Source organism: Pezoporus occidentalis, unplaced genomic scaffold, assembly GCF_034315485.1.
Source record: "Pezoporus occidentalis ecotype Australia unplaced genomic scaffold, CSIRO_AGI_Poc_V1 ctg113, whole genome shotgun sequence".
Classification (NCBI taxonomy): Eukaryota; Metazoa; Chordata; class Aves; order Psittaciformes; family Psittacidae; genus Pezoporus; species Pezoporus occidentalis.
In genome coordinates, this window is record NW_026912918.1 from 2,736,009 (window position 1) to 2,763,322 (window position 27,314).

At 39.8% G+C, this 27,314-nt stretch overlaps 1 protein-coding gene across 9 annotated transcripts in view; it reads left to right on the forward strand.

Annotated features, from left to right (window-relative positions):
* Nucleotides 1-27,314, forward strand: part of CREBBP (CREB binding protein) — a 95,365-nt gene that overhangs the window by 40,474 nt on the left and 27,577 nt on the right. For 5 of the 9 annotated variants that reach the window (XM_062635571.1, XM_062635624.1, XM_062635590.1 and 2 more), the window contains 13 exons: nucleotides 5,203-5,452; nucleotides 5,984-6,097; nucleotides 13,420-13,662; nucleotides 14,243-14,342; nucleotides 14,753-14,899; nucleotides 15,370-15,487; nucleotides 18,177-18,369; nucleotides 18,505-18,558; nucleotides 19,762-19,886; nucleotides 20,477-20,665; nucleotides 22,137-22,556; nucleotides 23,195-23,374; nucleotides 23,604-23,790. In XM_062635571.1, the coding sequence (XP_062491555.1) occupies nucleotides 5,203-5,452; nucleotides 5,984-6,097; nucleotides 13,420-13,662; nucleotides 14,243-14,342; nucleotides 14,753-14,899; nucleotides 15,370-15,487; nucleotides 18,177-18,369; nucleotides 18,505-18,558; nucleotides 19,762-19,886; nucleotides 20,477-20,665; nucleotides 22,137-22,556; nucleotides 23,195-23,374; nucleotides 23,604-23,790 (2,320 nt within the window). The remainder of the gene's footprint in view (nucleotides 1-5,202; nucleotides 5,453-5,983; nucleotides 6,098-13,419; nucleotides 13,663-14,242; nucleotides 14,343-14,752; nucleotides 14,900-15,369; nucleotides 15,488-18,176; nucleotides 18,370-18,504; nucleotides 18,559-19,761; nucleotides 19,887-20,476; nucleotides 20,666-22,136; nucleotides 22,557-23,194; nucleotides 23,375-23,603; nucleotides 23,791-27,314) is intronic. The other 4 variants (XM_062635581.1, XM_062635606.1, XM_062635598.1 and 1 more) reach the window with 3 other exon arrangements.

The following is a 27,314-nucleotide window of genomic DNA, read 5'->3' on the forward strand; positions in this document are numbered from 1 at the left end:
GCCTGCCCTGAGCTGCATGCTGAAAGTTTCTCATTCATAGACACGCTCACTCCTTCCCATCCAGAAAATCTCAGCTGGTGTGGAGCAGTGGCCTCGTGAACAGCTGGGAAAAGCTCTTGTCCGTGTTGCTTAGCTGTTGTCTTCTAAAGAAGATCTTAATAACCTGGAAACAAATCTGACAGTGTTCAGTGCCAGAGAAACTATGTTATTTTGTCAGGAACAGAATAGGCATCTCTGTTCTGTATTGGTGCAGGAGCTCCTCCCAGAAACACTGCTTTGAATGGCAGAACATTTTAGGTTTTGCACTATCTGCAAATATGGTGCCAGGCTGGCAGAAGCTGAAAAAGAGGATCTGCTCTTTCCCCAGAGTTCTGGCTCGTGTTCTGTTCTCCCATCCACATATACAAAAATATGTGGTAGAGAATATCCATCACCACTTCTTACTGTCTCCCAGTAGTTGAGGTGAAAGTACTCCAGAGCTAGCATTCTGACAGCATGCCTTCCCTTCACATACTTCCCTTATTTGTCTCTTATCCACAGATTTTCTATTTGGGGTTTTTAGTGTTGCTTATTCCTCTGTCTGTTTTATCCCCTAGTAAATCCTATATAAACCTCTCTTAATATTTTGTTGGAGTAATTTCCTGTGTGTGAGAGCTGGTCTCTGTCTGCAGATTCCTTTATCAAGTTTTATTCCTTTTTGTTACTTCAAACACTTCAGTGTGTGTTTCTTGGCATTTGCTGGTCTTTCAAATCAGAAAGACAAGGAGATAAAATTCCAAAAGTGTATCCTTAAGAAAGACATTGATCCAACCCTGATTCCCAGCAGAGTCAGTGACATAATATTGAGACCTTTGCTGGTTTTAAAAGAAAATTCCTTTACCAATTAAAAGCCAAGTGCACGGAGGGTGTTCTCTAGGACCAGCCATTCGAGTTCTTTCTATGGCATGACCATAGGAGCCTCCTCACCTTTTGCAGTTATCATGGGCTTGCAAGGCTCACTCACCAATACCAGCTTCAGAGGTCAAAGTTATGTTCAAGTAAGTGAAAAGTGGAAGTTGGAAGATGGAAATACTCCTATTCTCTCTTGACACAAAGGCTCTGCCTGTAGCCATGTCAGTGTCAAAGCTCTGAAATAAATATTGGGCTCTGAATATATTCTTCATGTTAAGACTGTGCATCATGTTGGCTTTGTATGTGGGAGCTGGGCATCACCTTACTTCTTTTCATGTTTGATGGCTGCACGGCAGCCTCTCACATTTGTGCTGCTAACAGGCTAACATAATTTCTTGCCACTCAAGTCCATTGCCCTCCAGAGAGCACAATCACCTTCTGACGTAGTGTCCAGTTCAGGAAGCCTTCACCCCCCCACCCCTTCCCTACCCCGTCTTAAGTCTTCTGCCCACCATACAGACTCAGATTCCTATGCCTCGTACTCCTGCATGAGGAAGTGAAGCATTGCAGGGTTATTGGACACTAATGCTTGTGCTTGTACTTCAGCTCATGTCAGCCGCCTTTGTGCGTGCATAAGCCTCCAGCCTCTGGAGCCAAAGCAGACCTGTGGATTCCTCATTTCAGAAGGATCCTTCCTGTTTGGATAGGACTGGGCTGTTCAGACCATACCTGTTCACAGTAACTGGTGGAATGAGAGAAACCACCATCCACGTGGAGTGTATCAGAGTGAATTGCAAGAAGTGTAAACTGATTCTGTATCTCTTTCACAGGGAAGCTCTAGTAATTAGCCTGGGTTCCTAAGTGACTGCACTGAGAAGCACCTCCTTCCTTGATGTCATTGCAGTTTTGTGCAGAACAGTGCTTCATGGATTGTTCAGAGCTGGTTCAACACCGATCAGAGCATTTCTGTCAGTGATACTGCAAATACTTAACTCCAGTAGAACTGTGGCTAATTAGAAGTGTGAATCGAGATTTACAGTTCATACATACATCCAGTTTGTGCCCACTATCCCTTCTCTGAAGGGGACCCTCAAGATCACACTTCAAGCCTCTGATTAAAGGGGAATTGAAGAGGTTTGGGGGTGTTTCACCTTGTGTGAGTGAAGGTGGGATGCAACCTTGCTCTCTTCTGATACTGAAAGGGTTGGGGTTTTTCTGAAGTGTTAAATGATAGACTGGATGTGCCCATAATGTAAATGTACATGTGGGTGACAAGTTAAAATCTCTTGTCACTAGTGACTAACATTGCTTTTCTAGTCTTCTGTGGCAGTGGGTTCTTAATCTTACTGAAGTCCACTGTGGATTACACACCTGGCTTAAAGAACTAAAAGATATTTTTAAAACGCAAAATTTGTCCTAATAACAGGGGTTGCAGAAGGTGGTAATCTTCTGTCAGGGAGAAGGAATGAACATGGAGATAAAGATGAAGATGAGATATTTGTGTATCTGTGCTGCCCAGAAGCACAGGAAGTTTTTGCCCTTTGAAACAGGGAGAGGGCAGAACTGTCTTCTTATGTGAATACGTGGTTTCCATAATTTTAAATGGGATTACCTGTTTTGCACTATATAAGTGCTGTATTACTCTGTTTCTAGAAAACTGATTAATGAAGCTACCATCTCTTGGAGGAGGTTTTAGCAGACTTTGAACACGTGGTGGGTGTTTTTTCTGTGTATGGTGGAGCTTGGCAAGGTGGCAAGAGAAGCAGAACTCTTTCTTTTACCTTGTGTGTCTGACCATTGAAGCATTTATTTTAATTGTGGGATCAGGAGTGTCTAAATTTCCTACTTCATCAAGAAAATTGTTAGTTGTTCAGGTGCAGCAGTATGAAGCGTCCCCCTAGTTCTGGAATGGAAAGATTTCTGTGGTTGACAGAAGATTAGGCACCTTTGGCGTGACTGCAGTGTACTTGCGTATCTCTAGTTTTGAACTGATCCTGCAGACCGCTCACTGTTCTTAAGACAAACTAGCAGAGAAGAGATCAACTTCCTCCAGCAGTGAACAGCCCCGAAAGTAAGATAGGTGGTGGAAAGATCATTCATTGTATTTGTAGGTTTAGGACTTTACATGGTTGAAATAGTGATCATAACTCTGCAGTGCTTAGGCAATATTCTGAGTTCCTTTTTTATGCCTACCTGCAGACACTGTCATCTGGACCGAGCCTGCTAGTTGTTCTAACTGCCGATACTCCACGATTCTGCTTTTTCTTACTCAGTCTTCAAGAAATTCCTTTGGATCAGGGCATCTGTGCTGATACAGCTGTAGTCATGTCTGTTAACTGGGAGGGTAGTAACAAAAGGAAAAGTTTGGCTTGGGAAACAATTCTTTGACTGGGATGAAAGCATCGCTTCCAACAAGATTTTCTTTGGCATGGTCTGTATTTTTTTGCAGTTTGGCTGAACTAATTGTTTCCTATTTGTGACCCAAGAATTGTTTTAGGATAACCTGTCTACTCTTGTTGGTTTGTTTGCAGAAGAAATGAAAGAATTCATTTCAGTTTCATGCAGTGAGAGCATAAGCGGATGGGTTTCCTTCAGCTTTCTCCGTTTTGTAGACTGGAATTTTCTGGGGAGTCTTTCTTAAAGGTCAGAAATAGAGTGGGCTACAAATAGTGTTTTCTGTCACTTCAGAAGGATTTTCCTTAAATGTATTAAACAGGCTTTGGTCAGTAGTGCTTTAGACAGCATTGAGCTATTTCCTCTGTTACCTCCCCATTATAATCCTGTTCTTGTATTCTATTTATAAATGTTTTTAAGGGCTGATTTTCCTTAGATAGCTTGGAAGTTGGTGAGCTTTTCTGTGGTAACCTGTTTTGACGGTGTATAATCAAAGCAATTCTTGGGACATTTTGATTTTTACCCATGAGATTAATTCAGGCTGCAAATCACAGGGATTTAAACCCTTTTGCAGTCCCGTATCTGCTCCTGCTAGTGGAGTCTTTGCAGGTTTTGAATGTGTTCAATTTTGAAAATCAGGTTTCTACATTTGTTGTCCTTCAAAGGTCCAAGAAGGTAGTAGAAAAGCTCTGAATCTGTGCTGAAGAAATTACATGTTAAGGAAGCTATTTCTCTTCTGTGGTGATACAAGCTATGTCTTAGACTGAAGGTCTCTGTGGGTATGTGGGCTCTGTCAGTTAGGGCATGAGCACTGGTGCAGAAGAGTGTCTGTGAAGAATGAATGCTGGAAACAAAACAGTAGACTTTACAAGCTGATACAATCTAATGTCACCCTGTAGTTAACTCTAGCTCACGTCAGCAGACATAATGCAATCTAGATTTAGGCAGCAAGAAAACTGTATACATCTTGGAGATTTTGTCTGAAAAGAATATCCGCACTTAGTTGTGAGAAGAAGGGTAATTTAGGCTTGGAAAATCAGTTCTACCTTTCACTGTAGCATGTAGTCATGCAGTTTTGCCTGTCTTCTCCCATTGGACTCCTCCTTCTGTTGGGGACAAGGAACTAGGATTGAAGCATATAAAACCTATAATATGAAAATACACTAAACAGACATGAATTTCATCTGCAAGTGTGGCAAGGGTTCATTCCTGTTGGAATTATGATCAGTCTAATAAACTGAAGATTTTGGATTGCTTGTTACTTAAACTATTATAGAATCATTGAATCAGCTTGGTTGGAAAAGACTTTTAAGATCAAGTCCAGCCTTAACCCCAGGACTGTTAAGTCCACTCCTCAACCATGTCACTAAAGGCCTTGTCTACACAGTTTTTGAACACTGAGGGATGGTGTTTACTGTCCAGCCTGTTCCAATGTCTGACTACCCTTTCAGTGAAGACTAAACCTCCTCTGGCGCAGCTTGAGGTGGTTTCTTCTTGTCCTATGGCTTGTTACTTGGGAGAAGAGATTAATCCCCACCTCCCTACCGCCTCCTGTCAGGTAGTTGTAGAGAGCCATAAAGTCCCCCTGAGCCATCTTTTCTTTAGACTTACCAACCGCAGTTCCCTCAGCTGCTCCTCATTAGACCTGTGCTCTAGACCCTTTAGCAGCTTCACTGCTCTTTTCTGAACCCACTCCAGCAACTCAGTAGCTCTCTTGTAGTGAATGTCTTGTCAGGAACTTCTCAATGTATTTTTACTGTGCCAGGGTTAGAATAGAAATGTTTGAGAATGCTACAGAGACTAGCATAATATTCCTTGTAGTCAGTTGTAGTAGAATGCTTGGAAAATAGTCTTGTGGTACTCACAAGATCAGAATTGAGACTTGCAAATGCGATGCTGAACTATGTGTTCTCTCAGTCGCAGATGCAAACCCAAGTACAACAAGTGGGCATCGTACCGACACAGGCAATGGCAACTGGACCAACAGCAGATCCGGAGAAGCGCAAACTGATCCAGCAACAATTGGTTTTGCTGCTTCATGCTCACAAATGTCAGCGGCGTGAGCAAGCCAATGGGGAGGTGCGGGCATGTGCTCTCCCGCATTGTCGAACCATGAAAAATGTCCTCAACCACATGACACACTGTCAAGCTGGAAAGGCCTGTCAAGGTAAGGGATGCTGCTGAGGCTACTCTTGTAAATGAGCTGTGTAAGGTTTCTTGCCTGTTTGTCAGCAGTGTTTCTTGTCTTGTTAAGAAGATGCCTATACCAGGCACGAATGAGTGCCAGAACTGGTTCTTTAATTAAACAACTGCTCCCTTTTTCAATACCTTCACCTGGTTTCCGTTTCTGATCTCTCCGTAGTTGTCAGTTTAGAAAACAGAATGCAGTGTTTGCCCTTTAGAAGTAGGATAGTACCAGTGTAGCCTTGCAAGAGACTTTTACATCTTCTCTCTGTAAAGAGGGTGTAACAGCCACCATGTCTTTGTCTTAGGTTTTAGTACTAGTTTCCCTCATTTTTTTTGCGCATACCAAAAAATTCTAGTTACGTTTAGCTGTGATTGCTTGTAGAGGAGAAATAATGGGGTTGCTCTAAAAAATGAGGTAATTTAAAACCGGTTAACCAAGGAGTGAGATGAGTTAATTCAAAACCATTTAACCAGAGAGTGTCCTTAATTCTATTGCTTTTCCTTGTTACAGTTGCTCATTGTGCATCTTCAAGACAAATCATCTCCCACTGGAAGAATTGTACTCGGCACGACTGTCCTGTGTGCTTGCCTTTGAAAAACGCCAGTGACAAAAGAAATCAACAGCGTAAGTATTTGTTTTACCACTCTCACAGAGGAATGATACTGTTAAAAGTTGATCAAACTTGCAGGGTAGGAATAACCTTTGAAAGCGTCCCAACAAACTTCATTCTGTTTAATAATCTTGTATGAGGATAGATACGTTAGTGAATTCCCCTTTCTGATCAATGAACCCAATTTATTACTAAAATACACAATAATTGAAAAGGGAGAGTATCAGATAAACACACATCTTTTTTTTTAAGGAGTGTGGTGACTTCTAACTGGCGTTCCATTGTGAGGCAAGTCAGTAGATTCCTGTTACAATGCAACTTTGGATGTAGGGAGGGTTTTACGGAAGATAGAAGCTACTTCATTATTTTTCTTTCAGCTAGAAACAAATCAACATGCTAGTGATTAAGAATGATCAAAAAATGTTGGAAAAAATGGACAAAAAATATTCTCGTGCACAGAAAGATCTGGTCTGGTTGTCTTAGTCATTAAGTGTATTTAATGCTGTCTGAAGTTCTGCAAATCATAGTGGTTTTGCCCATGCCTGTTTTTTAGCAATAGTGTACCTGTCACTGATGCACGCGGGCAGTCAATTTCCAGTTCATTTCTTCCCTCTTGCTCTGAAACAGAAAATACTGAACTGCTGTTGGTAAATTTGCTTCTCATCAAACCCTTTGAAAAGATGCCAAGGTAGAATGTTTGACAGTATAGATGCAGCAGTTCTAGAAGTCTAAGTGATGTTATGCCTAAGTATATTTAAATAAGATTTAAGAAGTGAAAAACAGCTGGAAGACTTGTGAAGCTTCTACATTGGAATTGTGTTGGAAGCATTCTGTTAATTTCCATTAGGCAGATACTGCAGTGAGGAACACTAGTAAACCTTGGAAGATGGAGAAGAACTCGTGGGTTAGGTGAAGTTAATGCAGGGGAAAGAGTAGCTGGTGAGACTGTCATAAGTATCCATTGAACATGTTCTCATGGTTTCAGAAGCGGGTTTTTCCCCTCCAAAACTGAGAAAAAACCCCAAACTATAAATACAGAGCTACTTGGAATTAAGAATTTTGTTTTTGTTTTGCCAAGCAAGCAGACATTTTGGTAAGCAAGATACGTCTTGTATGTTGAAAGCAGTCATTTGTTGCAAGTGATTAGTTATGTTTGGCCTCTGAAAAATGTGTTGAAAGCTTTGCTTTTTAATATGACATGGTCCATTTGTGCATAACATCCTTATTACACAGTTGTTATCAAAGTGCTAACAACATCTAGCACAACAGAATGGTTTTTTTCAATACAAGCTGCTGGAGAAAAGTAGTTTGTGCAGTATTTGTGTTGTCATTAATGCAGCTTATCAAAAGAGAAGGCACTTGAACAAAACTTGAAAATAATTTTGTTACAGGATCAAATAGGATGTTGTTTGGATGCAACAGAATTATAACAGCTAAGTGCAGAGTTTGTAGAGCGTAGAGTTTGGCTCTCTTGTTGCATGCGGGGATATAAATGTGGAATCTCCTTCCATTCAATTAATTAATGATCCAATGGTAGTAAACAGGAAAATTTGCAGTTTAGTATGCTGAGGTGCAAGGTTCCTTGACTCAGAGACATAATCTAGAACGTACACATAACACCTTGTGGCTGGTTTGAAGGTAAAAGATGAGCACTAAAAATGATTGTTTAGATTATAAAGGATGTCCCTTTTTAGGCATTCAGAAATATCTTACATTAATACATGCACTTGAAAACACTGCCGGATGAGGTAACAACTAATGTAAGCCAGAATAGTTTAAGACTTCAGGAAAATGTTGGCTCTCCTAGGAAAGGTAATTATAGCATCTACTAAGCTGGGCAGGGAGGAAGGGGTCTGCATATGGCAGAACATGCTGAGAACATTCGTAAAGGAAAAAAAATATCCTGAGAAGTATAGCAGCCCTCATTACTTTTGTCAGGCTGTCTTCCTTACAGCATGAATGACCTGCCTTCATGGTCATGAAAGACTGAGTCCTGAAATCTTCTTGCCTGTGCTCATGCTTGTTTTACCACTGCTGTTTTTGAGTCCTGTTATACCCGGGCTGGGCTTTCAAGCAGCTCCTTCAAAGTGTGCCGATCCTTCAGAAAGTTCTGCACTTCAGCACTTCTGAGCCATTGCAGTTTAGTGCTTGCTTCCACCCTTCCCACATGTGCTGGTTCCTGTGCTGTTTATAGCTATCTGTTCCTGCTCCTTGGGGAATTTGCATGCTGCACAAAGTCCTGGGGTTTAGGTTATTACCATGGAGCTGTTTCTTTACAGGTATCATACCCCATGTTTTGGTGTTTAGATACTTTGCAAGGCACATCTGTGCCAGGTTTCACTTTTATAGCTTTTGTTTTTATATAAGTAATCTTGAACTATCTTTTATTGTAATTGCTGACAGTAACATGACTTGTTAATAGAACATGTCGGGACAAGTTTGAAATTATTTCTGTTCCACATGGTTCTTACGTGTATACCTCCTCTGTGGGGAGGGAGCAGGGAGAAAATGCAAACCAAATATGATTTTGCACATGCTAAAGCATGATAAACTTTTCTTTTGAATAGGCCAGTGACTCCTGTGTTTTGAAGTAATGACTTGGAATTTGATTGTAATGTTTTGGGGTGTGGGAGGTTTGCTTTTGTTAGGAAGTACTTGCTCCCTGCTGAGCCTACAACAATTTGATTTATAAACTCTTGCAAACAGCTGTTGATACGTTTCCTAGTTTTATGGCTCTATTGTGACAGTTATTTTTCTGAAGATTCATCTTGTCTTGCACATGCTTGAGCTTCTTAATTCTTCCTGACTTCAGCAGGTATATATTGTGCCACCAGACAGCTACTGAATGTGCTTCCCCCTTGCAGCCCTACTGGTGGTCATGGGTGTGTTGTGCTCACCGTTTGTTAGGACCTGGCCCATTCTCATGCACGTGCTTCGTTCCAGGATCAGGGGACACTAAAATATCCTTGGGACCCCTGCTCGGTTGAGTGAGACTGGAAGGTGAAATCTTGAACATGGAGTTAGCAGTTAGTCTTCCCTGTATTTTACCTTGTAGGTAAATTTTAAATAAGATACAGTGAGGAAAAGCTGGATTGAAAAAGAGTAAATTCTAGATGACTAACCTTAATCTAAAAATTAGATTTTAAAGATGGGGCCAGAAATTCTGGAGCATGTGGATTTGGGGACGGAGGGTGGGATTCTGAAGAAGGAAATGGAAGTAAGGACTGGGAGCTAGCTGGCTGAGGGAGTAGGTTGAGTATGAGCAGAAAATGAATGAAGACTTGGATGTAGAGCATTTGGAAACTAACCCTTTGTAGGGAAGAAAAGAGTGTATTGGTGCATGGAGAGATGTGTTCAGAAAGATAGACAGCTACTTCTTCACTAGAGCCTGTTTCCTGCAAAAACTGGAAATGAAATCCAGTTCAAGTCTTACTGTCAGTGACTGTAAAAATCTACAAACAAAATGTCTCGTTTTTTCAAGTGCTGTAAATCATACATAATGGTGACCTGCCAGCTATCAGTTACTCCACTGCGCCACATGGTTAGCCCACAGATTAAGAAGTTCCATTCGTTGACTAATACGATGCTATACTGTGAAGGCTTTTAATTTAATGCTTAATATAAATAAAAATTAAAATGGCATTGGGGGTGAAGCTTAATACCAACACTTCCTACCTTTAAGCTGCTCATAAAATTTTTAGTTACCCCATGATTTGATTCATGATCCAGCCTTTAATTAAATGATGGTGTACACTTAACCTTCTGTACACCTCCATAATTCAGGGTGCAGGATAGGCTTATGCTGAGGTGAGTCAAGGTCACCAGCAGATTTTTTGCTCCAGCCACTCAGCTAGAATGAGTATAATGAGCAGAGCGAGGACCTGCAGGACAGAGCATTTGAACCCTCCTGGACAAGTCTCAATTACAGAATTGGAAAGTAAAATGAAAAATGTAAATCAGACTTCTCAAAAATGGATTAACTTGTTGCTTTCACTGGGGTGGTCAGGTTAGGGAAGCGCTGGGCATACATACTTAAAATAGCAGTAGGAATCTGTGTTTAAAATAAATTCTAGGCGGGTGAAGGGGTTCCCCTCTAGAAAACATGGAGTTTCATTAAGGCAGCATTATCTACTTTGTACACTGAAACAGTAAATCTGTAGATGAGATTTTGATCATTTAGGTTACATCCTAATGCATGTGCCTGAGAGGGCCTAATCTAAATCAGGGCTGTTCAGGAAGTTCTGGGAGTGCTTAACTTCTCTGCTTGTTTGAACTGTCACTCATAAGATACATAAACTCATGTGACTTTGTAAGGTGGGGACATATGCAGCTTGGTTGTCTTTAAGGCAATTAGAATGTGAGTAGTCCTGTACAAAGCTGTCTTTGCACTTTTGGCTTCTGTCACAAGTTTATCAATGTTTGAAACATCAGTTAATAAAAATCACTGTAGACTTTGCTTCATGTAGTGGTGCCCTAATGTGATAACTTCTGTTTGTTTCAGTTCTGTTTATTTTAATTGACTTGACTTCCCATGGTATATCTGCCACAGAAAGGACTGCATTTGCACTTGATCTGTTCAGTACAGAAATATAATACTCTCTTCCTCCATCTTCTTTTTTTGGCAGGTTGGGGTAATGTCATGCATTCATATAAAACCAGTGAACAAGCAGATAAAAGAAACCACCTTCAGAATCAGATCCCTGATGTTACGAAAATACCCAATACAGTGTACTATTAAGTGAATTACGAAGTATAGAAAAGCTGAGACCAAATAGTCAGGAGCACTTAATTCCACATTGTAAGTGTAGTACTGGCTGTGGGAATGTAGTCTGTCCCCAATAATACTACAGTTGGAAGTGTTGAAGCAACATTTGGCTGTTTTTCAGCTTTACTGAGTTTTGTCTGCTTGAATAGATACATGCGCACATGTGGAACTTCTTTGATATCATTTGCGTTTTTAAACTGCAAGTTAAAATAGTGCTCTTCATACCGTGTCCCCTTAGGGTAACATTGTCACTTTTAAAGTATCATTGAGTAATTGTCAACTCTTCTGACTACCCAAACTGAGTTTAGTTGTCTTTTTTGGCTGGGGCAGACTGACCTTGCTTAAGTGAACTTCTCTAGAGTTGGCTGAATGGTGGTTCCTAAAGCTGCTCTTAACACAGGGGCTGAACTTCTGCTTCATAGTGATGGATACCACTGCCAAAGCTCAGCCCAAAGCTGCAGGCAAGAGGTGCTTGACTTCTCCAGGGTACTCCTGAGCTTCGCAGTGATGTTCAAGCCAAGCTTGCAGTCTTCTGGAGATCAATGTCTGCTTTTTTCCGTAGAGGAGCATGAGGAATGGTGAATTCTTGGCTGTTCTCAGTGGGATGGCTGGAAGCCTTTTTTCGTGTTTCCAGCCTTTGGCAACACCTGTGGTCATTCTGCCACCTCCAGAGATGTCCTGATTTACAGACAGTGCTGAGAGCATTTGGGGGTGTTGTATTGTAACTTTTCTGGAGAAATGTCATCTTCTAACAAGCTGGAATTTTTATTAGCTCCTGAATCAATCCTTTGCTGTCACAACAGCTTTTGAAGCCTTTTGAATTCCAGAGTGCCACAAGTTTTGTGCTATTTAACCATCCTAGATACTTCCTATTTCTTGGCTTCTGGTGGTGTAAAGACATCTTTCTCGTAGAGATTCCATAGTGCTATGTGCAAGTCCAACAAGAAATTCATACTGTAGATCTTTAATATGTTGGTTTTGGTATGCGTGTGTTTGTTTTAATGAAACCTGACAGGATTTCAGTCAGCTTCTTTCTTTTTAAACTTGCTTGGAAATGATCAGTGAGTTCAGAAGTTAGTATGAATGTGTCCATAAAATGTAAGCATATGTAAGCCTAATTTCCATGGTAAACCCAGTGTTGAAAATACCATGGATTGTTCTTGGGGAAATGAAGGATGTTTTCTGTGTAGCTGCCTATTCTGGAGAGAGGGATCTCTGACTGTGTTTATTTGTAGTCCTTTGGCAAATAAGATCAAATTGAATTCTCATCCGGAGAGGGAAAAGTCTGGACTCTCTAATGTGTGTGTTTTCTCTTGGATGGAAGCTGAAAGCATGTGTTTCTTTTTCAGTGACTCTCCCTGCCTCCCTAGTGGGTAAGGATTTAAGAAAGCTTAGATAATGCTGTTAATATCTTAGAAGGCTTGTTTTCCTGATTTTATTTTTTTTCTAAACATGTGCCTCTCCTAATATTTCAATAAAAGTTATTGTTGTCTATATAAAAAGCAATTATTGTTGCTGTGTTTAGCTCACAAATTTGTAATGCACGTTTCATATTTAATTACTAGAGGAGAAAAATATGAAGTACATATTACTTCCATCAGAGTCTCAGTTATCAAAATGTGGTGTCTCTGTAATGAAGGATATGCTTCATATGTCATTCACAGTGGAACATGTTATTACTTAGAATGGCAGTTAAAATGAGGACCAGAAAGCAGATTTTCATTTACTTCTGGGTTTAGTAAAAACTACTTTTTCCCTGTTGTTTACATTTCCTGTCTACAATGGAAATGACTTTTCCGTATGTCTGTGCGGTGAGAGAGGTTGGTTGGTTGTGGTGATCATACAGGTTTATGAGTACCTAAATATTATCTAAATTGTTTAGCAAAATCAGTAGCAGGTTCATCCTCTTTCTGACTCTTCAAATTATTTTAGATACTGTCAGTACAATCTGAAATCCATCTGGGCTTTTCATATCTCTGAATAACTTGGGGTTTAGGATAATTTGGCCTTCAGAGTTTTCATCTAGTTACTGCTCGGAATGAAAATTTCTACCAACAGATCTTCAGTATTACCTTTGTGTCCAAGGACACAGTATTTCTGATGAACTCAGGATCTCTGTTCTGGAGCCAAATATTTTGACCTAAAATGGGATTGATGGGAAAGAGGGAAGTAGAGAAATTAATTTTTATTTTTTTTTTTTTAAAACACACCCACCCTCTCCCCACCCCCACCCCCCCTTAATCTACTGTCCCAAGCATGATATTCTATTTAGCCGTATATTGGAGCCTATACTTTATGTATATTATGTTAGTTATGGGCCTGTCTGCCCAGAATTTACAGCACTTCTCTTTAGACTGCATGTATTAATTGCTAGGGTGGTTTCTGTCCTGTAGAATCAACGGCTGAGTTTTCCCACTTGGCATCTCTGGTGTTATTCTGTCCTTTGTCAGAAAATGCATATGATATAACTATATGCATGTCCTGTTGATTCTTGGCATGGTTTGTTAAATTGTTTGTCCTCATTGATTTCCATTTTCTCTTATCTCCTTTTTTTTTTTTTTTTTTTAATAGCCCTTTTAGGGTCTCCAGCTGGTGGAATCCAAAATTCCATTGGCTCTGTTGGCACAGGACAGCAGAATACTCCATCGCTAAGTAATCCTAATCCAATTGACCCCAGCTCCATGCAACGAGCCTATGCTGCTCTTGGACTGCCATATGGCAACCAGCCTCAAACACAGTTGCAGCCCCAGGTACAAGGCCAACAGCCGGCACAGCCTCAGGCTCACCAGCAAATGAGGACCATTAATGCATTGGGTAGGTGGAAAAAATAACAGGAAACTAAGGTGTTAAAATAAACAGGACTGTTCAGTTTTTAGTGTAGTCTGTTTCACTTGATTACTGTACTATTTATAAGCACTACCATTCATTTACATTTGAATTTTAGAAAGCTTCTGCCAAATAGGAGTAGTTTTAGTTTCTTTTAAAATACGGTCCTTAGTGTGGTGGTGTCTGAGGTGTTAAGGCTGAATTGCAGAAGGACTCTGGTTTAGCAAGTATTTCGCCTATTTAGTAGACAATTCTGTCTCAGAAGCTAACTTCTTTCGGGAGCTTAATTGGTAGTATTATCTTTTTTTATATTACTGAACTAATCTGAAGAGTTTATGAATTTTAAATGTTACTAGACTAGTTTTTGAGGGAACAAAAATGTTCAGACTGAAAGTAACTTGGTTGCATAAGTAGTTCCTTGTATGTACCACAGGAGATACTATCATAAAGTACTTACCTGATATACTGTTTCTTTCATTAAACAGTTGTGTCAATAAAGTGTAGTTTTGCTGTGTTATTGTCACAAATTGTTAACTAGGTACCGATGATGTTTAATTTTGTTCCAAAGGAGCCAACCAGATGAACCTTCCCACAGGAGGAATAACAACAGACCAGCAAGCTAGTCTAATTTCTGAAACTGCTCTTCCAACATCCCTTGGGACAAATAAGTAATGCACACATCTTTATTCTTGTTCAGTTAAATATTTATTTACACAATTATGAATGTAAATAAAGAGCATGCTTTAAAAAGTAACTGTATTGGCATGGAAACGATCAGTCACATATATATCTATGCTATTCTTTCCTATTTCAATTCTGTATCTACCACTTTGTCCCCCTAGAGAATGTACAAATACCTTAACAGTTGTGATTCTTTATAATTCATACCATGTCTTGTAAATTCCTGAGCTTTGCTGCTGCTTTAGGTGTTGCAGTTTGTTGATACCAGGATTAGAGAATGTTTGATGCAGTAGCTAGAAGTGATGAAAGCAATGACTCAGAAATTACTTCAGGCATCAAACATACAACAAAACCCTGCATTCTTGTACTGTAACAGTCGCTTGTCTTTTTATATTAGCCCACTAATGAATGATGGCACAAATTCTGGCAATGTTGGAAATCTCAGCTCAATGCCAACGGCTGCACCTCCTTCTAGTACGGGGGTAAGGAAAGCATGGCATGAACATGTCACTCAGGACCTGCGCAATCATTTAGTGCATAAACTGTAAGTATTCAGCAAGACTGTCTTTTTCCTGAATGTTTTGAAGAATTTCAATACAGTAGTTCCACCATTAAGTTGAAAGGTTGTTGAGAAAGTTATCAGTGGTGGTTGTCTGACAGCAGGCCACTGAGGATGAGCTGTTACCTTTAACCATCCTTTTCAGCTCATTCAGCCCATTAAGGAATGGGCATGAAACCAGTTCACGCTGCTAGTAAATTTGTACTGCTGTAGTAAACAAGTATTTAAACTCTAGACTGTTAAATCTCACATCTTTTTCATCATTGAATTTGCTTTAGTCTTGTGGGAAATAATACAATACTGATTTTTTTTTTTATTTATTTTAACCAAACTATTTTGCTATGATTTTACATATCTGGTGTATAAGGGAATGTCTGGGATGATATCATAAAGCTGGATTGAGTTTTTTTTTTCTCTGAAGAATTTTTCTTTTATTTTTTTTTTCTTTTTCTTAGTGTCCAAGCCATCTTCCCCACGCCTGATCCGGCAGCACTGAAGGATCGCCGCATGGAGAACTTGGTGGCTTATGCCAGGAAGGTGGAAGGAGATATGTATGAATCTGCTAATAGTAGGGTATGTTGCTGTTTGATATATGTTAAAAACCAGGAGCACCACAAATCTCATAAGTATAATGAAAAGCACAATCATTCCACTGTTCTCTTGATGAGAGAAGTCATGTTTTCTGTCTATGACAGTGTTTGTGTAGTCCGAAGCCATCTGATTAATGTCACTCCAAGTTAATTCACTTCCCTCGGCTCCATGAGAGCTAGACAGCATCATCCCAGCCCTGTTTGCATTCCTCCTGGAAGCGTGATTGATGTGCACGGAGACTGGAGCACAGCTTGCTGTTCTTGATGTTTCCCTTACTGACTTCCTCCTTTCTGGAAGTCTGTGTGAATAGTAGTTTTGGAACTTAATGACTCTTTGAAACTGCAGTTTTTCTCTAGGACTCAGTCCTATTGTACTGCTTACCTTTACCTGTACTGTTGGAGTGATTTCTCCCCTACTCAGCAGCATTGAGAGTGGTTTGGTTAGGATGCATAGCTATTTCATGTCTCAACATAATGAGTCACTTTGCCTGTGTTTGTCCTTGTGTATAGGAAACAAGACACAATTCCTGTTCTTGTTCATGATTTTTGCTCTGTCACCAAGGGGGTGCCAGTTCAAATCTATATTACTCAGAAGGAGCAAACCCTGTTTGACATGCAAAGGATACTAATTCATTATGATACTGTGCTAATTCTGCCATAAAGGAACCACTTTCTGAAAGTTTTCATCTGGTAGAGACAATGTTAGTAGTACCAGTCATCATAGCTGGTGAGATTTTACCTGATCAGAATCTTGAAGTCCTTTCTTAAGTAAGGTAAGAGCATCCAAAGAGAGCAGTTAGTGTAATTTCAAGTAATAATCATCCAGTAAGACAGTAGCACTTAGCTGGCCCCCCTCAGACCATCTTCCAAAAGAGCTGAAGGTGGAATTGAAGTTTTATTTCCTAGAAGTAGATAGGCAGTGGCCATAGATGTAATGCTGCTGTTGTGTCAGTATTGGTCAGTGACAATATCATCTTCTCCTTGTGGCTACCAAGAGGTTGTTTAGCAAGGAAGATCTCTCTGGCAGCTTTAGGAAACTAATTCAGAGAGAACAAGGGTTTCATAGACATACATACGTATCTAAATACGTTCTCAATAAGGATGAGCATAGTAGACTTCTATTCATAAATATCTTCTGACCTAGTGTGCTAGAGAAACACGCAGGTGTATCTTCTCTTTACCTGTTAAAACAGCTGTGAGAGTTTAATTGCCAGAAGTCTCTTTTATGGGAATGCATCTAATGTGTTTGGCTCCAAGCAGCAAACTTGGAAGAATGTAATAACAAGGCCACATGGAATTGCATCTTTCTCTTACAGGAGCATGCATTCCACTTTGACATTGAAAAATATATTAGTATGAGGCATGATTGTAAGCAATTGTTTTACTACATACTGCATGGTTTTAGTATGATGTGCTCCTTGTGAGCACATCCTTTTTTCAGGAATCTTTGTGGTGTGGATGTAGCACAACATTACATTTACAAGTAGGCAGCTGAGCCAGTAGGGGGGAAGGGACTGTAGTGCTTTTAAATTGGACAGCCAACAGTGTCTGCACTGATGGATTTTTGAGACACTTGGAGGAGGGAAATGACCTAAACCCAAAGCTTTGTATTGCCGTTCTGGACTTCTTTAACAAGGTTGATGAGAAATCCCTATCTCCTGTTAAGTTTTCTGAAATGAACTCAATCCTAGTGTAATAACAAAATCTAGTTTTGAGGAAAATTGGATGAAGACAAAAGGATTGTGGGACAGGCATCACTCAGCCTTTGCTCCATGTACCCCTGGAGTTTAAGCGTATAGGTGATCCCACAAAAGAGACATAGTCTTGAGGGTTTGAGGGGGTTTTATGTCTTTAACAGGTATATAATCTCATGCACTTAATTGCTGGACGCGCATCTGCAAACAAGGAAAACTGTCTGTTTTGCTGTGCACTGTGACTGTGTTATTTGATCTGTTGTCAGTGTGGATTGAGTAAAATGGATTTTTCATCTCATACTGGTGTTGTGTTTAGTTGTCTGTGCCTGTGGACTATTTTTCACTGATTTTCTCCATTCCTCTGGGGTTTTGTCTGATTTTGTTTATTCCCTGCAATGACTTTCAGTAGTCAGACTCCTTAGTAAGAGTGGTTCCTTTCTATGTATAAAAATTGGTCTGTCCTTAACACCTGTCTCCTGAAGTGTAATTAGTCTGTGTTGCTGGAAATGTATTTTTCTCCTGTCTGTGGAAGTATTTATTGTAAATATAACATTTAAAAATAATTTAACACTTGGAACCTAAATCACAGCTTCATGTTTCTCATCCGAGCAACAGAGATTCTACAGTCTTCTCCTTTGTTTACTAATCTACTCAGAGTAGGTCTGAAGGATAGCCATAAAGCCAAGTCTTATATATAGAAGGGTTGTTTTTTTTTCTTCCTTTGCTGCAGTAAAGCAGTGATGAGACTGTTTCAATTTAACGGAATTCTAAAAAGAAATATTTATTTTTCAAATAGGCAGGTGTAGACATTACAAAACCTAAACCAGGTGATGTTATTCTGGTAGACTACATGAGTTCTGCTGCTACTTTCTTATAGAATCATAGAATAATTAGGGTTGGAAAGGACCTTAAGATCATCTAGTTCCAACCATACTTGACACCGAGTACTAATTTTTTTTTTTTTTTTCTCTCTTGTAGGATGAATACTATCATTTATTAGCAGAGAAAATCTATAAGATCCAGAAGGAACTAGAAGAGAAACGGAGGTCTCGTCTTCACAAACAAGGGATGTTGGGGAATCAGCCAGCCTTACAGAGCGCAGGCCCTCAGCCCCCTGGCATCCCACAGGTGGCTGCTGCCATGGGCCAGGCACAGCCTGTGCGGCCACCCAGTAAGTACTTTTCCAGGATGTACTTGTGCACCTCACCTGTAGCTCTGCAGAGTTTGTGTACTTGGGCTCTCATGCTAATCCTGAGTTCATAGTTTAAGTTGGGTTTTTTCTGACCATTCTTCTGTTGTGTTGCAGATGGGCCTATGTCCATGCCAACCGTGCCTATAAGTCGAATGCAGGTTTCTCAAGGTATCTATGTTTTCCTCTCTATATACAATTTATGTGTTCAAAATAATTGTTAGGGGGAAAAGCTGGTTTCTGTTTTTCTTATGCAGTTGGGGTGGGGATAGCTACTCGCTCTCCCTTCTTATTTCGGCATCATTCTTTATTATTGTTCTGTGGTAGGAGCTGTCTTGGTGCTGTCTTGTCTTAAGAACTGGCAATATGTACCCAAAACTTTACTAGCAATTGCGAAGTAATTTCAGAAAGAGGAGAGCACAAGCACGAATACTGTGGATAATCTCACTTAAAACACTGTAAAGGGGCGGGGGGAGAGAGATGTTGGCATGTTTTCTTCAGTTAAGTAGCCAAAAATACACCTGTAGCTGGAAACTTAGCACTTTAATCCTAGGGTATGTACAATTAATAATGTCCTTTGTTGGTTTCTGATGCAAAGTGGGTCTAAAAGAGCCTTGTAGCTTATTTGTAGCTCTCATGGCTTGCCATTGCTCATTTAGCCTCCTCTGGGCAGGTTTTTTTCTCTGAAAAATAAAACCCTGTGACTTCAGGTGCTTCAGTTTCTTCCAGTTACTTTATTTTTGAATCAGAATTAGTGTAAGTTGAAACTTGTGTTGAAATGTCCTTGACGTTAACATCCTTTTAAAATGCATTTCAGTAGGAGAAAAAGTTGATGGCATGTATAGCTCAATTATTTATTTACACATTTATTACTAATAGACAAGTTTGGGGTTTTTTTTTGGAGGGGTTAAATGTTTTGTATAATAAGCCCAACACCCATTAAGCCTATTACAAGCTTCTGTCCTGAGTTGCCTTCATATATACAATATGTGGTTTCATTATATTTACTTCAACCATTTCAGTGAGCCCTCACTAAGATATTGCTGTTTCAGAGCAAATGCCTGATTTTAAGAAATCATCCCAAGGTATCATTTACACATAGCATCCTGTCTTTGCACATCACCCCCACTCTTCATCTTCTGCATTTTAATTTTTAACCAAAAATTATATTTCACCTTAACTGGTATTCCTCTAAATACCTCTTACATCCTGATTTGTCTCCTAAGTCAAGTAATTTGAACAAAATTAAAAGAAAAAGGAAAGCGTAGGGCAGTCAAACTTCAGTTATAATAAATGTTAACTTCATAATTGAGTATACACACGTAAATTCTGATGACTTGTTCCTAATGAGTTGTTTTGGGGATGCATTTGCAGGAATGAATCAGTTTAACCCCATGTCCATAGGGAATGTACAGATGCCACAAGCACCCATGGGACCCCGTGCAGCTTCTCCAATGAACCATCCCGTACAAATGAACAACATGGGCGCCGTTCCTGCGGTTCGTACTTCTTATTGCTAAGTTCTTCTCAAAACTGTTTGATTACATTTTAGCAGTGTTAATGCTGTTCTGAAAAGGCCATGTCATAGAATGGTACTGTAAATTGTAGGGTAATTTCATGGAAATGGACAGAGTCTGTCAGGCCTTTATTGAGGCAAAACTACAAAACAGAACAACCAAACCAAAACAACTTTAGAGAGGTATATACCAGAGATGAAATAATCTCTAGCAGTTTGTGCAAGAGGATAGTTCTTTCAGAAACTCTTTGCATTTTATATATGTTCTTTATTCCTCTATTAAAACATGGTTTTATTCTTTTTATTCTGGATTGTCTTCCTTAGCTCAGAGAACAAAGCAGAGTTAGCACTCTTAGTATAGTTTTGGATATTACTTCTTTGAAAAGAACTTCATGAATACTGTGGAACAAATGCTAGTTATATGCATATGCCCATTTCCACTTGGTTTGCTGAAATCAGTTTTCTTTTTATTTTTTTGCCCTGTCTTTTGGTTAATTACATTGAGGATATTTTCTTTTGTCTTCCTACACAATACTAAATGGCAATATCCTTAATTTGGGTGTTACTTTTTAGATGGCAATGTCTCCTTCCCGAATGCCTCAGCCACAGAACATGATGGGAGCTCATTCCAATAATATGATGGGTCAGGCTCCTACCCAGAACCAATTCCTGCCTCAGAATCAGTTTCCAGCATCCACTGGGGCTATGAATGTGAACAGTGTGGGCATGGGTCAATCAACAGCCCAGGCTGGGGTGGCACAGGTGAGATACGTTTTCTATTGCTTGAGTTACTCTAATTACTTTGTTCTAATTTGTTTAATTTATGCCTGTTTATTTATATTTATATATCCACTGTTTATTGTAGTCATCCCTGACTTTGGGGGATACTGGGTTACACTTGCCTTCTTCATAAGGTCTTGTATTACTTATTTACGTATACTAACTGGGGGCAATGTCCTGTAATTTCCCATTTAAATTCTAAAAAAATGCATGCTGATGAGATTTTCAGGGGGAAAAGTTAGGTCATGGGACATCTGTGAGCATATGCTTTTATCTTTGTGTGGACCTGAGTAGCTAGACTCTAAATCAGGAATTGCAACTAAGTGGTTATTGAAGATCTTTCAAAGTTTGCTTTAACCTTCCTACTTCTGAAGAGAAAATTGAGGGGTTTATGTGACATTTTTCTGTTAACAGCAGTGGTCAGTGAAGTAGCAGCTGTGCTTATGATGCTGAAGTATATGCTTTTCCACAGGAGAGGCTTGTCTTTTAACTTCGGAGTTCTAGTAATTTAGGTTAGTTCGGACCTCCAGAGTTCTCTGGTCAGTCCCATCCTCAAATGAGAGAGAACTGAGATTACAGAGGTCTCTGTCGAGTCAAGTATGGAATATGTGCAGGATGCAGCATCTACAGTTTCTTGGGCCATGGCTCACTTTTTTGACCACTTTTGAGGTGAATTTTTTCCTGATGCACTTAGTTTAATAAAACTGACTCTATACATACAGAACTATGTTTTAAATTTGAAAACTCATCTGTAGGAACATTAATTGATTTGAATTCAAGTAAGACGTACATCTAGAGATAAGAACATTCTTTTTTTATTGCTGGTTATCTGATGCAACCTTTAGTAAAATGTACTAAATGTAAAATAGTAAATGTAGTTTAAAAGTCTGTGCACATCCAGAATACTTTATCATAGCTGTTCTGAAAAACAAATTCAAGGTTTTCTTAAGCATCTGGAGTAGTCTAATTAGAAATTAAAAGAAAACAAGAAGAAAACCAACACACACCACCTTTTAAGTGTTGCACTGCGCACAAGGCAGGCATTAAATAAGTTGAACTGTCCTAAATCAAGGCTGCTCTAGAGACCTGGCCTAAAATGTGTATTTGCTGGAAACCATTTGTATGCAAAACCTGACCTTTGCCCGGCTAATGACATGATTTGGAGATTTTCTGCATGTGGGTTTCTTTGTTACTCAGAGATGGTGAGGATTCCCTCTCAGTGCCCGTAGAATTAACTTGAAAAGGTGTGCATGGCACATCTAGGTCTAGGAGCAGCGTCTTTGACTAAGAGCTAATGAAAATGATTAGAGAAATCAGAGCATAGTCATTTGCAATAGTAGCATTTGCATATAGCTGGTCTCACATTTATATTTAGGGATTATGTTAAAGAAGGCTTCAGTGCTTTCTCAGAGTTTTTGGAGTCACATGTCTGCAACACAGTCTCTCTTTCTAGCAGGGGCAGGTTCCCAGTGCTGCTCTTCCAAACTCCATGAACATGCTAGGACCGCAGAGTGGGCAGTTAGCGTGTCCACCAGTGACCCAGCCACCTCTACATCAGACTACACCTCCTGTGTCCACTGCTGCTGGGATGCCACCTATCCAGCACCAAACATCAACAGGAATGACTCCTCCTCAGCCAGCAGCACCCACTCAGCCATCGACACCGGTCTCATCCTCAGGACAAACACCAACACCAACCCCGGGTTCTGTTCCAAACGCGACGCAGACACAAAGCACACCTACAGGGCAGACTGCTGCACAGGTTCAAGTCACACCGCAACCTCAGACCCCAGTTCAACCCCAGTCTGTGCCAACCCCACAGCCATCTCAGCAACAGCCAACATCTGTGCAGGCACAGCCACCTGGCACTCCAGTAAGTACCAGCTAGTTGCATTTTTCTTGTCTAGTGACATTCCACAAAAGTCCACCCTATGTATACCACCATGTTGTGAATGTGTAGAGCCTGTAGTTGTCAGTAGTAGCTTCTCTGTTAGAGCAAAGGGTTCATTATAGAGATGTGTAAAAATGTGTGTGTTCAGATGTTCTCAGTATTGTTTGAAGGAGGGGGGGTGCCTTGAATGACTTTGAACTGCTCAAAATAAAAATTGCAGCAGTGTGCAGAAAGATGAGGTATAACAGACCTGATGTTATATTTGGCCTTAATCAGAATTGATCTTGTCCGATCATGAGATTTGCATAGGTTTGTTTTTTTTTTCTTCTAAGAATCAGTCAGGACAAATGCACGTTTCAAGGGATGTACAGTGTTTTACTGGGCAGGTGTTTTCTCTGTAAAAGAAGCCACTTTTGGGGCAGAATTCTTCCTTGGCTTCTCCTCCGTAAAGCAGAGTTATTAAATGTGGGATATCGAAACTTGGCTACAGTAAGCTCCTGTATCCATGTTCTGCACTGTTTTAGAATATCATCTCATGTCTCTTTTGTGCTGTTCATTTTTAGTAAAGGAAAATATTTCTATATATGCAGTGTCTTTCTTTTGTACTGTTTTTACAACAGCTATCCCAGGCAGCAGCTAGTATTGATAACAGGGTCCCCACCCCTGCCTCAGTTGCTAGTGCTGATACGAATTCCCAGCAACTAGGACCAGATGCACCAATGCTAGAAAGCAAATCAGAAGTTAAAACTGAAGAAACTGAGCCAGAGACTAGTGAGACACAAGTGGAAGCTAAGACTGAGGTAAATGAGATTCTATACAGCTTAACTGAAAGCAGTGATAGATATAAAAGCACTTAATAATGTGTCTGAATTGGTGAGCTAAGGGGTGAGAGGAGGGTCGTTACTGGAAAGTAACTGTCCTGAGGAAAGCCATGGATGGAGAGTGCTTCAACAATCTCAAACTAATATTTTGATGTTTGAAGTTTGGGTTGTAGATTTAATAGTACGTCTTGTTGCATCCTTTCTTAAGGTGGAGGAGGATTTACAAGGACCTTCACAAACAAAAGAAGAAACGGATGGAACAGAACTGAAACAGGAGCCAATGGAAATAGAAGAGAAGAAGCCTGAAATAAAAGTAGATGTTAAAGAGGAAGAGGAGAGCGGCAGTAATGGAACCACTTCACAATCCACATCGCCATCTCAGCCCCGCAAGAAAAGTATGTGCATGAAAACTGTGGGTTTTTTCTTGTGTTCTTAGGTTTTACTAGCATTTGTTATCCATGGTCTCACCTGCTGCTGGGACGTCGATTTTGCACATGTTCCAACATGTGGAACTCTAGATCAGTACTCTAGCTTGGTTTTGAAAGTAGGATTCCTTTAATGTTATGTGAATCATGGGCTTAAAAGCATGTCATTGTGGTCTTGATCACAGCAGTCTTCTCACAGACTCCAGCTTCTGCTCAGAAGGACCAGGACAGTGATTACTGGAGAATTATGTATATAAATCTCTCCCTGTACATCTTGGCCAGTGTCTTTCAGAGGAGCTCAGCATGGATAAAGGTGCTCTCAGTAACCAAGAATACCTGTTGCTCTGCTTTTCCATTAGAGGATTCACACACTGCCCCCTGAGTTTCAGCATTCACTTCTCTGGAATCTGGTGTTTAAACTCCACTCCTCAATCTATATTCCTGCAAGGCTTGACTGCTGCAATAGACTGAAACTTTTCTTAAGGTCCTGTGTCATTTTCAGTGTAGCGTTCATTTGAAAGCTTTCTTCTCAGAAGTGGTTAGGTCAGTAGTCTCCTCAGTTAATCTACAGTATCAGCATAAGTCTCTGTGTGGGTGTCTGTATTCTGTATTTTTCCAAAAGGAAACTTGATGGCATTACAGATTTTGAATGGACTTATGTAAATAATTGCATGCCCTGGGTTAATAAGAAATAAATGAATAAGACTGTTAAAACAGGCAGAAATAAATTACTTGTCATGCAGGCTTTGTGGGAGCCTGCAAGATAAGTTTTTTGGATTCAGAAACCTTAGCTGTTTAGAGACCTCTCTGTCTTGGCATCCACTTTTTTGAGATGATGTTTTCTGTGGGTGGTTTTTAGTTTTTGACCAAAGGTAAGCTTCCAACATGCTGCGAATGTCAAAAAAGAGAGTGGTGATCCATTTAATTACCTTTTTTTTTCCCTCCTTTATTTGAAAAGGAAGCTGCATATAAGTATATTACAAGAACATTACATGTGTAAGCTTTCCAGAATGTGATCAAGTAATCATGAGGTTTGAAAGTTTATGCAGCTTGAATCTTGATCTCCTGTATATGCTTTAAGTTGCATTTAATTACTAAGCATAATACTTTTATGACATAATGCTATAAAACACATTTTTCTGTAGATGGTGTTTTCAGTTTGTAGCACAGTGTACCGGCCAAATGAGAGTATGCTGCAGAACTAACTGGCAGAGCCTGTTTCACACAAAATGTAACATAGGGAGTGGAAAGCTTATTAGCATTTATAAAGCAATTATATTCCCAGTGGAAAGAATCGCTGCTACTTGTTAGAAGGAGTGCACTTGCAAGCAAATTGAGGCAAGAGGTGGAAAGAGGAAAGTCCTTGCAGAATTACTCCATAGAAGTTGTGCTGTGTCCTTCTGCTGATTCGGTCTGGGTTACTACATATTTCCAATACCTCATTTAATAATGCAGTTTTATCTTGGAAATAGTGTCACTAAGTAGCCATGTAGTATAATACATGTGCAGTGTGGGCAGGTACAACCATATATGCAACTTTAAATGGTGACATTTTCTCACCAACTAGTTTGTCCAACTTCAATAGAGCATTTGTATTAAAATGCTAAATAAGAGTTATTTGAGGGTAAATACTGTGAAGCACGCTTAAAGGTTACATGACACTTTAAAACTGCTTATGAGACTCATGGAGTTTTGCATGGGTTACAGAAATGCTGGAAACTCTTCTTCATTCCCCTGAATCCAGATTCATGGGGCTCACCCCACAGTAACCTGGGATGTAGCAGGTACATGCTGCAGCTATGAAGGGGAAGGCTCACGGCTGGAGATGTCAGAGTGCATGCTCTAACATAGCTTAACAAGTTTATAGCCTGATATGTTAATGTTTGAAAGGATTCACCTGGACCTCATTGGGTTGTTTTTCTGGGTACAGGAGGCTTTAGCTGTGGAAGTGGAATCTCATCTGTTTATACCAACCATCCTGGTGTACTGAACTCCATTGGCTTGACTGTGTTCACTTAATACAACTAGTTTTGTAACCTGACTGAAGTGATGGGGAATACTGTATGAGCTAGAAAACAGACCAAGATAATACTGCTGAGATACTGGTCTGCTCAGTTCACTTACAGCTGAACTTTTGTAGTTGAGATTTTTTGGGAATTGCAGACATCTCTTCAGCAAGCTTCTCTTCCTCATCAAGGATTTGCCTTCATAAATGCAGGCAACCAGACCCTTGTGAATGCAGGGATTGGCTTGGTTTTGCTTTTTTTCCCCTGTGTATCTAATGTGAGCAAGAAAGGAATGGATTTGGCTTCTTGCCTATTCCCTTGCAAAAGAAACAGGATGATATTCATCCGAGTAGCTTCTGTCTCCTTGTCATAGGTGTCTGCCTTAGTTTGACCTCCCAAGATTAGTTTTACTGGTTTCTTCCCTTCTTTATAAGACTTAATAATACAAAACCTGCGAGGGATTGGTTTGGGAGGGGTATTCAGGTGTATTGTCCTTACTGTTTTGAAAATGCCTTCATCTTCCTTTACAAATTTTCTCCTTGGTAATTACAAGCAGGATTTCCTCTGAAAGAAATACAGATCTAAAAAGGTAGCATTAAGCTCTTCTCTGGCAGATAATATGTTATCATGATTCAGGCAAAGATCCCATTTTCTTTTTTCCACCCACACATCCAAGACAAAAATGAGTAACTGAATGCCAGCTCCTTACAAAGATCATCCAGCTACCAGCGGAGAACCAAGAGCATTTAAGTTTGGGAAAGGATAGAGGGGAAAACAGAAACTTTCTTGTAAAATCTGTGTAGAAGGAGATCCTATGATGAAATGTTCTGTTACTAGTTGTATTCTTAAAAGCAGAGCAGCTTTTTTGCTGCTAAAGACAAAGACAACTTTTCTTCACATTTTTAGGTCAAGTCGTAAATTGAAATAATAACTGGATTTTTATTTCTATTTTTTCAAACTTCCAGAATGAAAGTGGCTTGTAAGCTTTATCATCAAAGATAATTGGGCTTTAAGGAACTTGGCAGAAGTTGTGCTGAGTCTCTGTAGTCTGGATTTAAATTAAGATTGGATTTATTTGAAAGATACTCTAGCTTAGTAATATGCTGTTACAGGGGTCGGTACAGGGAAAATTCTTAAATGTCAAGCAGTTGGCCAGAATAGATTATTAAAAGGTGCTTTTTGACCTTTAAATTTTATTAAATAAAATAATTCAGATTATCAGATTATGAACTGCTTGAGCTGGAACAAGATGCTTCCAAAAGCAATAGAGAATAATAATTCTCATGAATAGAATTTAGTATTTCCTTCTGTTCTCAAGAATTCCATAATATGACTTAGTAGTTGTTCATAAAACTTTGAGAGTATATGATAAGGTTCCCTTCCTAGAAAGGTGCCAGCATACATGGTATTGATCAATCTGGAAAAGAATGGCCATTTTATGGGGACTGAGATTGTGGCAACAGCTGAAATGATCATCAGGTTGCATTC